At 46.3% G+C, this 13,501-nt stretch overlaps 1 protein-coding gene across 1 annotated transcript in view; it reads right to left on the bottom strand.

The window, feature by feature from the left end:
* Positions 1 to 13,501, bottom strand: part of rtel1 (regulator of telomere elongation helicase 1) — a 121,054-nt gene that overhangs the window by 38,098 nt on the left and 69,455 nt on the right. Inside the window, exons 17-20 of the mRNA XM_072515554.1 lie at positions 12,666 to 12,798; positions 11,343 to 11,456; positions 10,413 to 10,453; positions 5,390 to 5,475 (exon numbers count right to left, since the gene is read on the bottom strand). Coding sequence (XP_072371655.1) covers positions 5,390 to 5,475; positions 10,413 to 10,453; positions 11,343 to 11,456; positions 12,666 to 12,798 — 374 coding nt within the window. The remainder of the gene's footprint in view (positions 1 to 5,389; positions 5,476 to 10,412; positions 10,454 to 11,342; positions 11,457 to 12,665; positions 12,799 to 13,501) is intronic.

Here is a 13,501-nt window from a genome sequence, read left to right as displayed (position 1 = left end):
CCCCTTCCCAATAACAACAAACACCCCCCCCCCCTTCCCCTCCCACCTTCCCGTTAGCAGCTAACGGTGACCAACTCTTTTAAAGTACAAAATGAACGGACGCCATCTCCGGTAGAACCCGTCAATTGAGCCCCTCAAGCTGTATTTAATCTTTTCAAGATATAAAATTCCTTAAGATCTCCAAGCCATATTGAGTCACTGGGTGGAGAAGATGATCTCCACCCCTTAAGTATTTGCCTATGAGCAATCAGTGAGGCGAAGGCCAGAACATCAGCCCCAGACCCTGTCTGCAGCTCCGGTAGGTCCAACACCCCAAATATGGCCACCGGCGGTCAGGGATTCAGCTCAATTTGTAGAATGGCTCACACTGTGCTGAAGAATGAGACCCAAAACCCCACGAGCTTTGGACATGCCCAGAACATATGCACATGATTAGCCTGGTCCATTCCACACCACTCACACTCATCTTCCACCTCCACAAACATCCTACTCATCCTGGAGGTCACAGGTCACTGAAAGGGGCAACACAGGTGGAGAAGGTAGTCAAGAAGGCATATGGCATGCTGGCCTTCATTGGCCAGGGCATTGAGTATAAGAATTGGCAAGTTATGTTGCAGCTGTATAGAACCTTAGTTAGGCCACACTTGGAGTATAGTGTTCAATTCTGGTCACCACACTACCAGAAGGATGTGGAGGCTTTAGAGAGGGTGCAGAAGAGATTTACCAAAATGTTGCCTGGTATGGAGGGCATTAGCTATGAGGAGCGGTTGAATAAACTCAGTTTGTTCTCACTGGAACGACGGAGGTTGAGGGGCGACCTGATAGAGGTCTACAAAATTATGAGGGGCATAGACAGAGTGGATAGTCAGAGGCTTTTCCCCAGGGTAGAGGGGTCAATTACTAGGGGGCATAGGTTTAAGGTGAGAGGGGCAAGGTTTAGAGTAGATGTACGAGGCAAGTTTTTTTTACACAGAGGGTAATGGGTGCCTGGAACTCGCTACCGGAGGAGGTGGTGGAAGCAGGGACGATCGTGACATTTAAGGGGCATCTTGACAAATACATGACTAGGATGGGAATAGAGGGATACGGACCCAGGAAGTGTAGAATATTGTAGTTTAGTCGGGCAGCATGGTCGGCACGGGCTTGGAGGGCCGAAGGGCCTGTTCCTGTGCTGTACATTTGTTTGTTCTTTGTTGTTGGATATGGTCAAATGGACTCTATGCATCACCTTCAACTGTATCAGTCCTAACTGAGCACATGATGACATCGCACCACACCCCATCCTCCAGCTCAGACCAGCTCTTCTTCCCACTTGGTTTTGACCTCAACCAAAGATGCAGCCTCCTTTGCCTCCTTATGGCCTCCCATAAAATTACGCACCTGCATGGACCTAGAGGCCTCCCTCCATGAAATCCCAAACTACTCTGCCAACTCCTCCAAGCTCGCAAACTGTCCTTCATTTCCACCAGCCCACTCTCAACCTCACCTCAAAACCTCGCACTCAATCTCGCCGGCTCAAACAAACGATTCTCTCGGATCGGCATCAGCTTCGACTCCATCCCCAACTTAAAATGCTGCTGCAATTGCCTCCGTAACGTCAGTGTGGCCACCACCACCAGACTGTCTGAATATTTTCCTGGGGCAAACGGGAGCAGCGCTGTTGACAGCACCCACAACACCAACTCCCTACAAGAGTCTGCTTCCATCTTCGCCCACATTGCTTACGGCTTCCTACCCCAGCCCCACAACTTCTCGGCGTTCACCGCCCAATATTAATTCATCGGATTCGGCAAACCCCCTGACTGCCGCCCTCTCTGAAGCATGGTTTTCCGAATCCTCCCTAAATTATCTGCCCAAACAAATGACAAAATCAACCATTACACCCCCATAAACAATGCTTTCGGCAAGAAGACGGGTAAACACTGGAATAAAAATAAAAACCGTGGCAAAACATTCATCTTTACCAACTGCACCCAGCCTGCCAATGATAGGGAAAGGCTGCCCCATTTCAAAAGATCCACCTTGATCCTGCCCACCAGGCTCATAAAGTTCAATTTATGGAGCCGGGCCAATCTCGAGCCACCTGCACCCCCAGGTATCTAAAGTGAGTAATCACCACACAAAATGTATTTCCTTTCCTTTCATGTACTAAATGATCCGTTTGAGCTGCATGCAGAAAAATACTTTTCACTGTCCCTCGGTACACCATCCCCCCTCAATCTAGCTCCCGTCCCCAGTGGGGAGACCAAAAAGCACTTGCTCTTCTCCAAATTCAATTTGTATCCCGCAAAAGCCCCAAATCGCTTGGGTAGCCCCATATATCCCCCACCCTGAGAACAGGGTTATAAATATATCACAAAAGGTCGTTGGCACACAGGGGCACCCTATACTCCACCCCCGTTCCCCCTCACTATCCTTCTCCACTTATCCAAGTTCCTCAGCGCAATGTCCAAGGGCTCTATCGCCAGCGCAAACAAAAACATGGGGCACCTCTGTCTCGTTCCCTAATGCAGCTGAAAATATCCTGAGTTCACCTTGTTCGGACGAACACTCGCGTTTGGTTCCTTATTTATTAATTTGATCCACAGCACAAACTTAGGTCTAGGCCCAGGCCCAATCCCAAACAGTTCTAACACGGCAAACAAATTATTCCACTTTACCCAATTAAATGCACCATGTTTAGCAAGCGCCGCCCTTTCGAGCTCAACTGCCTACATTTCACAAACCCCCCCCCAACCATCTGCTGGAACGCTCCTCCAGCCTAAGCGGCAACACTTTGGCGAGAATCTTGCCATCGACATTTGACAGGGTCACTGGCCTATATAATCCACAGGAACCTCATCCCTTTTTAAACAAAAGCAAAGTAGATGCCTGTCCCACCCTCACCGGAAGCACCCCCCACGAGCTACCGCATCCTCAACCATCTACACCAACAGCGGCGCCAGCCTGTCCGAAAACTTCTTAGAAAATTACACCGGGATCCCATTGGCCCCAGTGCTTTACCCATTGAGTTTTCCTGATCGTCGTCCAAACCTCCTCCATCCCCACTGGCTCCTCCAAACCTGCCCCATCATCCTCTTCTATTGTGGGAAACTCCAGCCCCTCCAAAAACTCCCTCAGATCCGACTCATCCTCTTCCAAAACTCCTCAAATGCCCTATTCACCTCTGGGGGCATAGTCACCAGCCCCCTCATCCTATCCCAGACCTGAACAATCTCCCGGGAGGCCGCTTGCCGGTGTAGCTGTCCTGCCAGCAAGAGACAGGCCTTCTCCCCATACTTGCCCACCATACCCTTCGCCTGACTCAACTGGCGTACCGCAATCCCTGTAGGCAAAAGGTCGAATTGCGTCGGCAGTTCGTTTCTTCTGGAATTACAAGGTACTGATGTCAAGCTTTCAAACACGCAAGTGGATCGGGAGGCAAGAGAAGAACAGCAGCGGCTGGTAGACAAAATTTTGGAAGTTGATGGGAAAGTCTGCAGAAGATCCCACTCCTTTGACCAGAAGAAAGGAACTGCAGACTCAGTTCGACCTTCTGTCCGGGCAAGCGCATCTTCCCCCAACTATTTGAGCGTTTCCATCATCTCCTTCCCATTCCGCTCAAAATGCTGAGCAACCTGTCGCTCAAACTCCATTCCCATCTCCTCGACCAGCGTGTCCACTGCAATGGGTGGAGCCCCACCCGGCGAGCCTGCTCCCGCAATCTTTCTTCCCACAGAATTCCTCACCGTACTCGGTGGACTAGCACTCATTACTTTTCGTGCTGTATTCTTCTGTTGAGGATTCAACATCCTCCTTTGTTGAAGACAGTTCACATAAAAGTTACCCCAAAGCTGGGTGAAAAGAGCCAAAAAACAAGAACTCTGGCAAGAGTTACCCAACGTGCGAACTCCATCTATATGTCGCCACCGGACATCCCTCGGCAACACCCTTAAATTGATCCCTATCCCCAGTTGAGTAACTGGGTAACACTCACTTTTCTCTCAATTTTATTTATACCTTGAAAAAGCCCCAAATCGCTTCAGCAGTATCATGATATCATCCATTGTGGGGATCGGGTCCGTTACATATAAAAGATCATCAGAGTATGGGGACATCTTATGTTCCACCATCACCCCCCTTTACTATTCCCCTCCATCTACCTGACGATCTCAAAGAGCAATGGTCAACGGCTCAATTGCCAATGCAAATAAAGAGGAGGGTGGGGGACATAGGGCATCCCTGCCTCATTCCCCTTTGTAACTGAAAATATTTTGAGCTTGTATCGTTTGTGAGAATACTAGCATTAGGTGCCTTATATAGTAACTGAACCCACTCCACAAACTTGGGTCCTATCCCAAACCCCTCCAATGCTGCATACAAATATCTCCATTCTATCCTATCATAGGCTTTTTAGCATCAAATGCCACAATAACCTCTTGTTCTCTCCCTTCCGCAGGGGACAACATCACATTTAATAGCTGTCTCACATTAGATGAGAAGCACCTACCTTTCACAATACCCGGCTGGGTCTTCTCCAATGACCTGTGGGATACACCCCTCTAACCTAAGCGCATGTACCGTTGCCAGAATCTTGGCATCTACATTCAGTAATGATATCGAGCAGTATGACTCACACTCTCTCAGATCTTTTTCTTTCTTTAGCAAGAGCGAGATGAATGCTTGCATCATCATCTCCAGAAGAATCCCCCGCACAGCCGAATCCTCAAACATCTCCACCAGTAGAGGCACCAATCGATCAGCAAAATTTTAATACAATTCCACCGGGAATCCATCCGGCCCTGGCGCTTTCCCCATCTGCATCTGCCCTATTGCTGTTCTGACTCCCAACAGCAGCTCCATCCCTTCCAGATCCTCCTCCTTTATCTTAGGAAAATCCAATATTCCAAAAAAATCTGCATATCCGACTCCTCTACCGGTATCTATAAAGCTTCTTATAAAAAGCTTCAAATGCTCCATTGATTTTTTTCCGTGCCGACACTAACCTACCTTCCGATTCTTGAATCTATACTATCTCCCACTAGGCAGCTTAACTGCCCGATGAACTAGCAGAGTAGGCCAATAATATAAGGATGGACAGGGCAGCATGGTGGCGCAGTGGGTTAGCCCTGTTGCCTCACGGCGCCGAGGTCCCAGGTTCGATCCCGGCTCTGGGTCACTGTCCGTGTGGACACATTCTCCCCGTGTTTGCATGGGTTTAGTCCTCACAACCCAAAATATCTGCAGGGTAGGTGGATTGGCCACTCTAAATTGCCCCATAATTGGAAAAAATGAATTGGGTACTCCAAATTTTAAAAATATATATATAAGGATGGACAATAAACACATGGCTTGCCAGCTTCACCCACATCCCGTCCCATAAAATGAATTAAAAAATAAAATCGCTTACCTTCCAGAACTCGAGGCTTTTATCCATAACAGGATATGACGGGAAGAATACCAATAAACCATTTGGCACCACTCTAGACAGATTAACTGGAAGCGAGGAGGGTAAATAGACATGTAATTGAAGGAAGTACTTATTTGGGAAGTTATGTAAAACATCCAGCCAAGGTTTGTAAGAACTACTTTAAATCATTTTTCTTAACTTGTTCTTTTGACCGACAGAAACCACCCTTCACCAAATGCCTTAATTCTATAGAGAAGTGGAATCTGCACAGAACCAATAATATTTGATTGCTGTTCTGTAGCGATATTAATTTGTTATAAATCACAGTCCCACCAGAGTATGAGGTTGCCCATTTAAGTCTGAGATGAGAAATGTCTTCACTAAAGGTTTGTGAACCTTTGGCATTCTGTATCCTAGAAAGTTGTGGATGCTCAACATTGGGTATATTCAAGACTTGAAGTCAATAGACTTTGGTATTAAGGGATATGGGGATAGTGTGGGAAGTAGGAGTTGAGGTCGAAGATCCGCCATGATCTTGTTAAGGGAAAACAGAGAGCGAGCATGTGAAGCCAAAACGAGACACACACACACGCACACAAACACAAAGAAACAGAAAAAGACAGTTTATTTTGTGTGGATTACTAAAATTAGGGTCTCAAACTCAACTTCAACCCATCTACTTATAGCTTTAAGGGAGACTGGGTAGGAGTGCAGACAACCCACTTCCAGGAGGCAGGTAGGCAATTTATTTATTGTAATGAGGATGTCTGCTTTATTTAACCTTACTTTCTTGTATAACCCAGGGCAGCCGGGAAATCCGGCAGCTATAAAGTGCGATAAACTACTTTATGCAAAAGTAAATGCAATTACAGCCCAGCTTGTGGGCCAGAAGCAGCAGGATTACTTCCTTCTCGCATACCTAACCCACTTTCTTTCCTGATTTAACTCCCAATCCAAACTCTCCGTCCCAACCCTCACAAAGTCCCTCCTAGTTAAGGACAGGACTAGAGAGCACGACTGGGGGTGGGATTTTCCCAGGCTGGTGGAAGTGGGATCAACTAGGAAAACAGAACTGCCATCGGGCTGTAATTCTGAGGTCTGTGCGCTTTGTTCCAGAAGACAGACGCCCCTCTTAGTTTAAAAACTTGAGATTTTGGCTATGTAATAATAACAATTACCTTTTATTGTCACAAGTATGAAGTTACTGTGAAACGCCCCTAGTCGCCACATTCCGGCGCCTGTTCGGATAAGCTGGTACGGGAATTGAACCTGGTGCTGCTGACCTTGTTCTGCATCACAAACCAGCTGTCTAGCCCACTAAGCTAAACCAGCCATTACAGACATGTATGCGTTCCTACAAGTGAGGCCGGTATGGGGATCCAGAAGGGAACATAGGAGAAGCCCCAGCCTTTGCATTTGTCCAACAGGAAGGTTCTTGCAACCTGTCTGGCGAGAACAATGATTGCAAGGGAATGAGTAAACTGGGACAGCACTGCGGTATGGGGCCATTTAAGCTGCGGGACTGAAAAGAATGCAAGCACTGGTAGCTCATGGGAGGGATGCCTGAAGGCTGTGTTGTCTGTCCAGTGACAGGGCTAAGGACAAATCCATGGACCCAGAGAGTGCGAGGGGAAGGATTCAGTTGTGGGCCAAGTGGTAGGGCTAAAGGAAGATGTTCTGCTAATGGAGCATGAGGAACAAAACTAAAAAAACAGAGCCAGAAAGGAACAATCTCTGGTTTACTATCTGAGTCATGAGCAAATTGGCATAGGGTAAATAAGATCAGAGAAACAAATACATGCTCAAAGACTGGTGTGAGAGAAATGGGGTTCAATTCATGGGGCACTGGCACAAGCACTGATGAAAGGAGGAGCTGTTGCATAGGGATGCGCTTCACTTGAACTGCGCTGGGGAGAGCTGTAGAGATGGCTTTAAACTAAATAGTGGGGCGAAGATGAGGGCTTCACTTGAGGGGAGCTTTAGAAAGTTAAAGAGAAAGGTCGAGGCAATAGTGCATCATAGTGATATGGGCAAAGGTACCAGTGTGTAACAGAAAGGGGCAGAGTGTATAAGCATAAGGAGGCACCGGAAAATAGGATCAAAGTAGGGACAAATGATAAAAAGACAGAATTAAAGGCTCTTCAAATCAAATCAATAACAAAATGGATTGATGACACAAAATGAAATTATTAGGTATGATGTGATCAGCCATTACAGAGATATGGCACATGGCAACCAAGGCTGTGAACTGAATATTCAAGGATATTCAAGGGGCAGCATGGTAGCATTGTGGATAGCACAATTGCTTCACAGCTCCAGGGTCCCAGGTTCGATTCCGGCTTGGGTCACTGTCTGTGCGGAGTCTGCACATTCCTCCCCGTGTGTGCGTGGGTTTCCTCCGGGTGCTCCGGTTTCCTCCCACAGTCCAAAGATGTGCAGGTTAGGTGGATTGGCCATGATAAATTGCCCTTAGTGTCCAAAATTCCCCTTAGTGTTGGGTGGGGTTACTGGATTATGGGGATAGGGTGGAGGTGTTGACCTTGGGTAGGGTGCTCTTTCCAAGAGCCGGTGCAGACTCGATGGGCCGAATAGTCTCCTTCTGCACTGTAAATTCTATGATAATCTATGATATTTGACATTTCAATCTGATGGGAAGAAAAAGGTGTTGGGGTAGCTCTAAAGACGAGTTCAGTACAGTAGTGAGCATTGCTTTTGGCTCAGAAGGTGAGGAGAGACATTTCTATTTCTACTTTTTAAAAATCAGGGCATCCTTTTATCTTTTTAAAAACTGAAGTTGCAGGCGGGATGGGTTCTGAATGAGCACGCCCCACCAGTATGACGTCACGGTACCCACCCCTTCACCTTATTTGGCAAAGTGGTTAAAAATTGAAAACCCGTCACTGCCCAGGATGACACTTTGCCAAAAAAAAAAGAGCAAAATTTCACCCACAGGTTAGGTGCAGATGAGAAATAGCAAGTGAAAGAAGTCACGAGCAGGAATAGGTTCTAGGCCCCCAAATAGCAGCTACACTGTAGAACAGAGTTTAAATGAAGACATTTATGAGAAAGGTACTGCAATAATTGTGGGTGATTTTAATCCTTATAAAGATTGGACAAATTATTTAGGCAAAAGTAGCCTTGTAGATAAGCTTAAGGGTGTATTCTGGATAGTTTCTTAGAGTAATATGTTCTTGAGCTAACCAGGGAACAGGCTATTTTAGACTTGGCAATGTATAATGAAACAGGATTAATGAACTCAATAATCAAGGATCCTCCAAGGAGGGGGATTTTCCTCTGGGAGAGCTGTCTCACAGACTAATCAAGCAACAGCCTGACGTAGTCATACTCATGGAATCATATCTTACAAATAACGTTCCACCCACCACCATTACCATCCCCAAGTATGCCCTGTCCCACTGACAGGATGGACCCAGTAGAGGTGGTGGCACCCTGGTATACAGTCTGGTGGGAGTTACCCTGGGAGTCCTCAATGTTGACTCTGGACCTCATGAAGTCTCATGGCACCAACAAAGGCAAGGGCACAGAATCTACAGTGGGACAGCGGGTGGGGATTTCAATGTCTATCACCAAGAGTGGCACGGTAGTATAGACCAAGCTGGACATAACTGTCAGACTGGGACTATGGCAGATGATGAGGGAAACAATAAGAGGAAAAAACAGACAAGACCTCATCCTCACTAACTTGCCAGCTGCAGGTGCACCTGTCCATGACAGTATCGGTAGGAATGACCACTGCACAGTCCTTGGGGAGAAAAAGTCCCACCTTCACAATGAGGATACCTTCTCTCGTGCTGTGTCGTACTGCCACTGTGCTAAAAGGGATAGACTTCGAACAGATCTAGAAACTCAAGACTAGACATCCATGAGGCGCTGTGGGCCATCAGCAGCAGCAGAATTGTACTCAATCACGATCTGCAAGCTCGTGGCCCAGAGCAGCACGGTAGCATTGTGGATAGCACAATTGCTTCACAGCTCCAGGGTCCCAGGTTCGATTCCGGCTTGGGTCACTGTCTGTGCGGAGTCTGCACATCCTCCCAGTGTGTGCGTGGGTTTCCTCCGGGTGCTCCGGTTTCCTCCCACAGTCCAAAGATGTGCGGGTTAGGTGGATTGGCCATGCTAAATTGCCCTTAGTGTTGGGTGGGGTTACTGGGTTGTGGGGATAGGGTGGAGGTGTTGACCTTGGGTAGGGTGCTCTTTCCAAGAGCCGGTGCAGACTCGATGGGCCGAATGGCCTCCTTCTGCACTGTAAATTCTATGTAAATATCCCGACTCTACCATTACCACCAAGCCCGGGGATCAACGAAGTGCAGGAGAGCATGCCAGGAGCAACACCAGGCACACCTATAAATGAGGCGTCAGCCTGGTGAAGCTGCAACACAGGGCTACTTGTGTGCCAAACTGCACATGCAGCAAGTAATAGACAGAGCTAAGCGCTTCCGTAACAAACGCATCAAATTTAAGCTCTGCAGTCCTTCCACATCCAGCCGTAAACGGCCGTGGACAATTGAACAACTCACTGGAGGATGAGGCTCCACAAATATCCCCATCCTCAACAATGGAGAAGCCTCAAAAGGTAATCAGCCTCAATCAGTGCAAAAGGTAAGGCTGAGGCATTCGCAACAACCTTCAGCCAGAAATGCCAAGTGGATGGTCCATCTCAATTTGCCAAGGGCCATATGAAAAGGAATGGTAAGGGATTCCTATGATAAGGAATGGTAATAAATGCTGACCTTGCCAATAACTTCCACATCTTGCAATTGAAGAAAAAAATGTGGCTTTCAAGAGTCTGTGAGACAGCTCTCCCAGAGGAAAATCCCCCTCCTTGGAGGATCCTTGATTATTGAGTTCATTAATCCTGTTTCATTATACATTGCCAAGTCTAAAATAGCCTGTTTCCTGGTTAGTTCAAGAACATATTACTCTAAGAAACTCTCTATTTTAATCTACTAGAAGTAACAGCTGCAGTGACTTAATCTCAATTTTAAAAAATTCACCTACTTACCCATTGTTTTTCCAAGGGATGACATGTACTGAGGTGAAAACCTAAAGTGAGAATAGTTTCCATCACAACTAAGAGCCATAACATTTTCCACGTTCAATTACATATTCGATACTGCTGAATTACAGGTTTCTGAAAATGCGTCAGCACAAACTATTTAAAATAATGCAACTGGACTATTTGTAAAAGGAGTCCCAGTTTTGGTTCAAATGATACAAAAATTAAAATAAAACAGAATCAAAAAAATGTATTCAAAGAAAGAAATATTGGGACAACTGCGTTGTCAGAATGCTGTAATTTTCAATGAAGTTTTTAAAACCTTTCACAAACCATTCACTTGTCTAAATGTAATGTGAAGAGGCTCACCAAGTATCCAGTCTCGCCACAAAGCCAACCGGTTTGAAATCTCAAAATGTTTTTCTGTCCAATGCCTGCAGGAACTAGGTAATCTATGTGCAGGTGTTCTTTTAATTAGGTAAGCTTCAATGTTTGTGGAGAGAAACAGATTTAACATTTCACATTGATGATCCTGCATCAGATAAAATGCCAACTCTGGTTTGTCTTTCTATCGACGCAGCCACACCTGCTGAGCAATTCCCCCATTCCTTTGTCTTTATTTCAGATTTCCAGCATCCGTTCTATTTTGTTCTCATAAGCCTCCGATGTTTGTCGGCGTTATGAGGATTCAAGCAGCCTAATTCAGTCTGCATTTGACTCAAACTGTTCTCCCCCTTGTGCAGTTGCCACTTGAACCATGGGCTCTGCATGTCCCTTTTGACCACCTTTACCAGAAAAAAGGCTTTGCGTCTCAAAAGAACTCTACAAGCACACGTGCAAGGCATCAAACAGCAATCTGCTGCTCAGTAGCTGTGTCATGTCAAGTAACATGTAACTATTTTGTGTTAGCTGCCATATGAATGATTTGCACCTTACCTTTGATTATATGCAGAGCTTAACTGTGTTCCATCAGGGCCTTTTGGGACAATCCCAATCCATATTTGGTGTTTGTCAATCACATGAGGATTTTCCAGACTGACAGGAAAGGGGCTAAAAGATGTATTGGCATGTATTAATATAAATTTATTAGCCAGTTAAACACATATGCATTATTATTCAAAAATGTTCTAATGATTTCATTAAACATTGTCATAGTTTAAATATTCAACAAAATTATTCTAACAGTACCCGTCACTTTGAATGAGGGAACATTCATGTCAAATGCTAACAAAGCTAGTGGGCTGGATTGTCCCAAAATGGGGCTATGTCCACGCAGGCGTAAATACGCAGACGTTGCACTCCAGAGTTTCCTGAAAAAAAAGACAACCCGATTCACTTGCCTCAGGGGCTAGCAGGGACCTGGCGTGCTTCACACAGCTTTGGCTGCGGATACAGGCCCTCGCACTTCTAGTTCTGAGTCCGCGCATGCGCAAGGCGGCGGTCTCCAGTGACTGCGGCGAGCGCCATGGCGGACTTGGACTGCGGAGGCAGCTCCGTAATGTAGGTTCCCACTGATCGGCCACGCGCCCCTGCAGCGGACCGGCCCGAGCTGTGGCCCGGATGCCCATACGGCCCCCCCACCCCGATCCACCCCCACCAGGGCGGCCGTGGGCCACGCGAGATTACCGACCGGCCATACCATGCTAGTTCCACGCCGTCGGGAACTTTGCCGGTCGGGAGCGGAGTATCGCTGGGCGGGCCTCTGTCCATGGCCACCCCAGCCACACGCCGTAATTCATGGACGCGCGTATATTCGGGGCCTGGAGAATCGGCGGAGCAGCACCGGGCCCGATTCCGTCGGGAAAGTTGATTCTCCTCCCCCGCGCCAAACGTGACTTCGGGTTGCGGAGAATCCAGCCCAGTGTTTTTTTTCCAAACGAGCTCAAGCTGTTAGATCCACTTAATTAAAAAAAAACGTATAGACTGTTACTCATTTAGTAATCGGTGTATCATTTGTACAAAATGCTGGAGGGTGTTGTTCTTTCAAATTGGAATGGCTTAGTCACAGTAGCACTGGCTCAAATGTATAAATGGAACAATCTTTACAAGTAATAAGATGACTGCATCTTGTGACTATTAGTTGTTTCATTGTGAGCCTGCGTTGCTTGACGCCATGGAATACGTGAACACGGAGGCTTGGTGAACTTAAGAAATTTAGAATAATGTTATACATCCTAATTCGATTTTCAGTTGGTAACAGTGTTGAAAATAAGTGGCTTAATACATTTCTACATGTTTTTAAAAAATAAACATACTCACATTTGCATTTCTGAAGTGAAAGAGGACAATGGAGCAAGGGTACCGCTTGTGAGGATGATCGACTGAACCCCTTGGCGTACCAGCTCAGCCATGCTGTAGCCAGGGCAGAAGCACCAGTAACTTAAAATTTTTCCTGTCAACATAAATGATTTTTTTCCTCACAAAGGCGAAAACAATCGGGTGTCATAATATTTAAACTTATCTCAAGTACTGGATATCTTAACAGTAAACCTTTGCCAGTAAATTATCTCTGTCCCAGTTTTTAAGTTGAGTAGGGGACATTTTTAAAAAATTGCAGGATGTATGATGACAGTTATGAGCAGGCTATGGTCAGCGTAATGAACTGGATATGGAACTCATCCCACTGTATTTCAAACCTTGTCCCAGTCCCTGATGCAAATAAAGTAACATTTATAAATAATTTAATAATTAATTTTTTTAAAAAATAATCTTTATTAGTGTCCAGAAGGATGCTTACACTAACACTGCAATGACGTTACTGTGAAAATCCCCTAGTTGCCACATTCTGGCACCTGTTTGGGTACCTGTTTGGGTACACAGAGGGAGAATGAGAATTCAGAATGTCCAATTCACCTAACAAGACCCCTCTCCCCAGCATACTCCTGGCAAACGTCCAAGCGATCGAAAACAAGCTGGATGAACTTAACGCTGAATGTACCTCTCAGAGGGAAGTCAGAGACTGCTGTGTGCTCTGTTTCACAGAGACATGGTCATACAACCTGAAGGCTTCTCAATTCACCGAGAGGACCGCACCACGTCATCAGGCAAAGCAAAGGGTGGAGGGGTTTGCATTATCAACTCTTCCTGGTGCTTGG

Source organism: Scyliorhinus torazame, chromosome 8 (assembly GCF_047496885.1).
Source record: "Scyliorhinus torazame isolate Kashiwa2021f chromosome 8, sScyTor2.1, whole genome shotgun sequence".
NCBI lineage: Eukaryota > Metazoa > Chordata > Chondrichthyes > Carcharhiniformes > Scyliorhinidae > Scyliorhinus > Scyliorhinus torazame.
The sequence above is the reverse complement of the archived record's forward strand: the minus strand, read 5'-3'. Positions and strand labels throughout refer to the sequence as shown.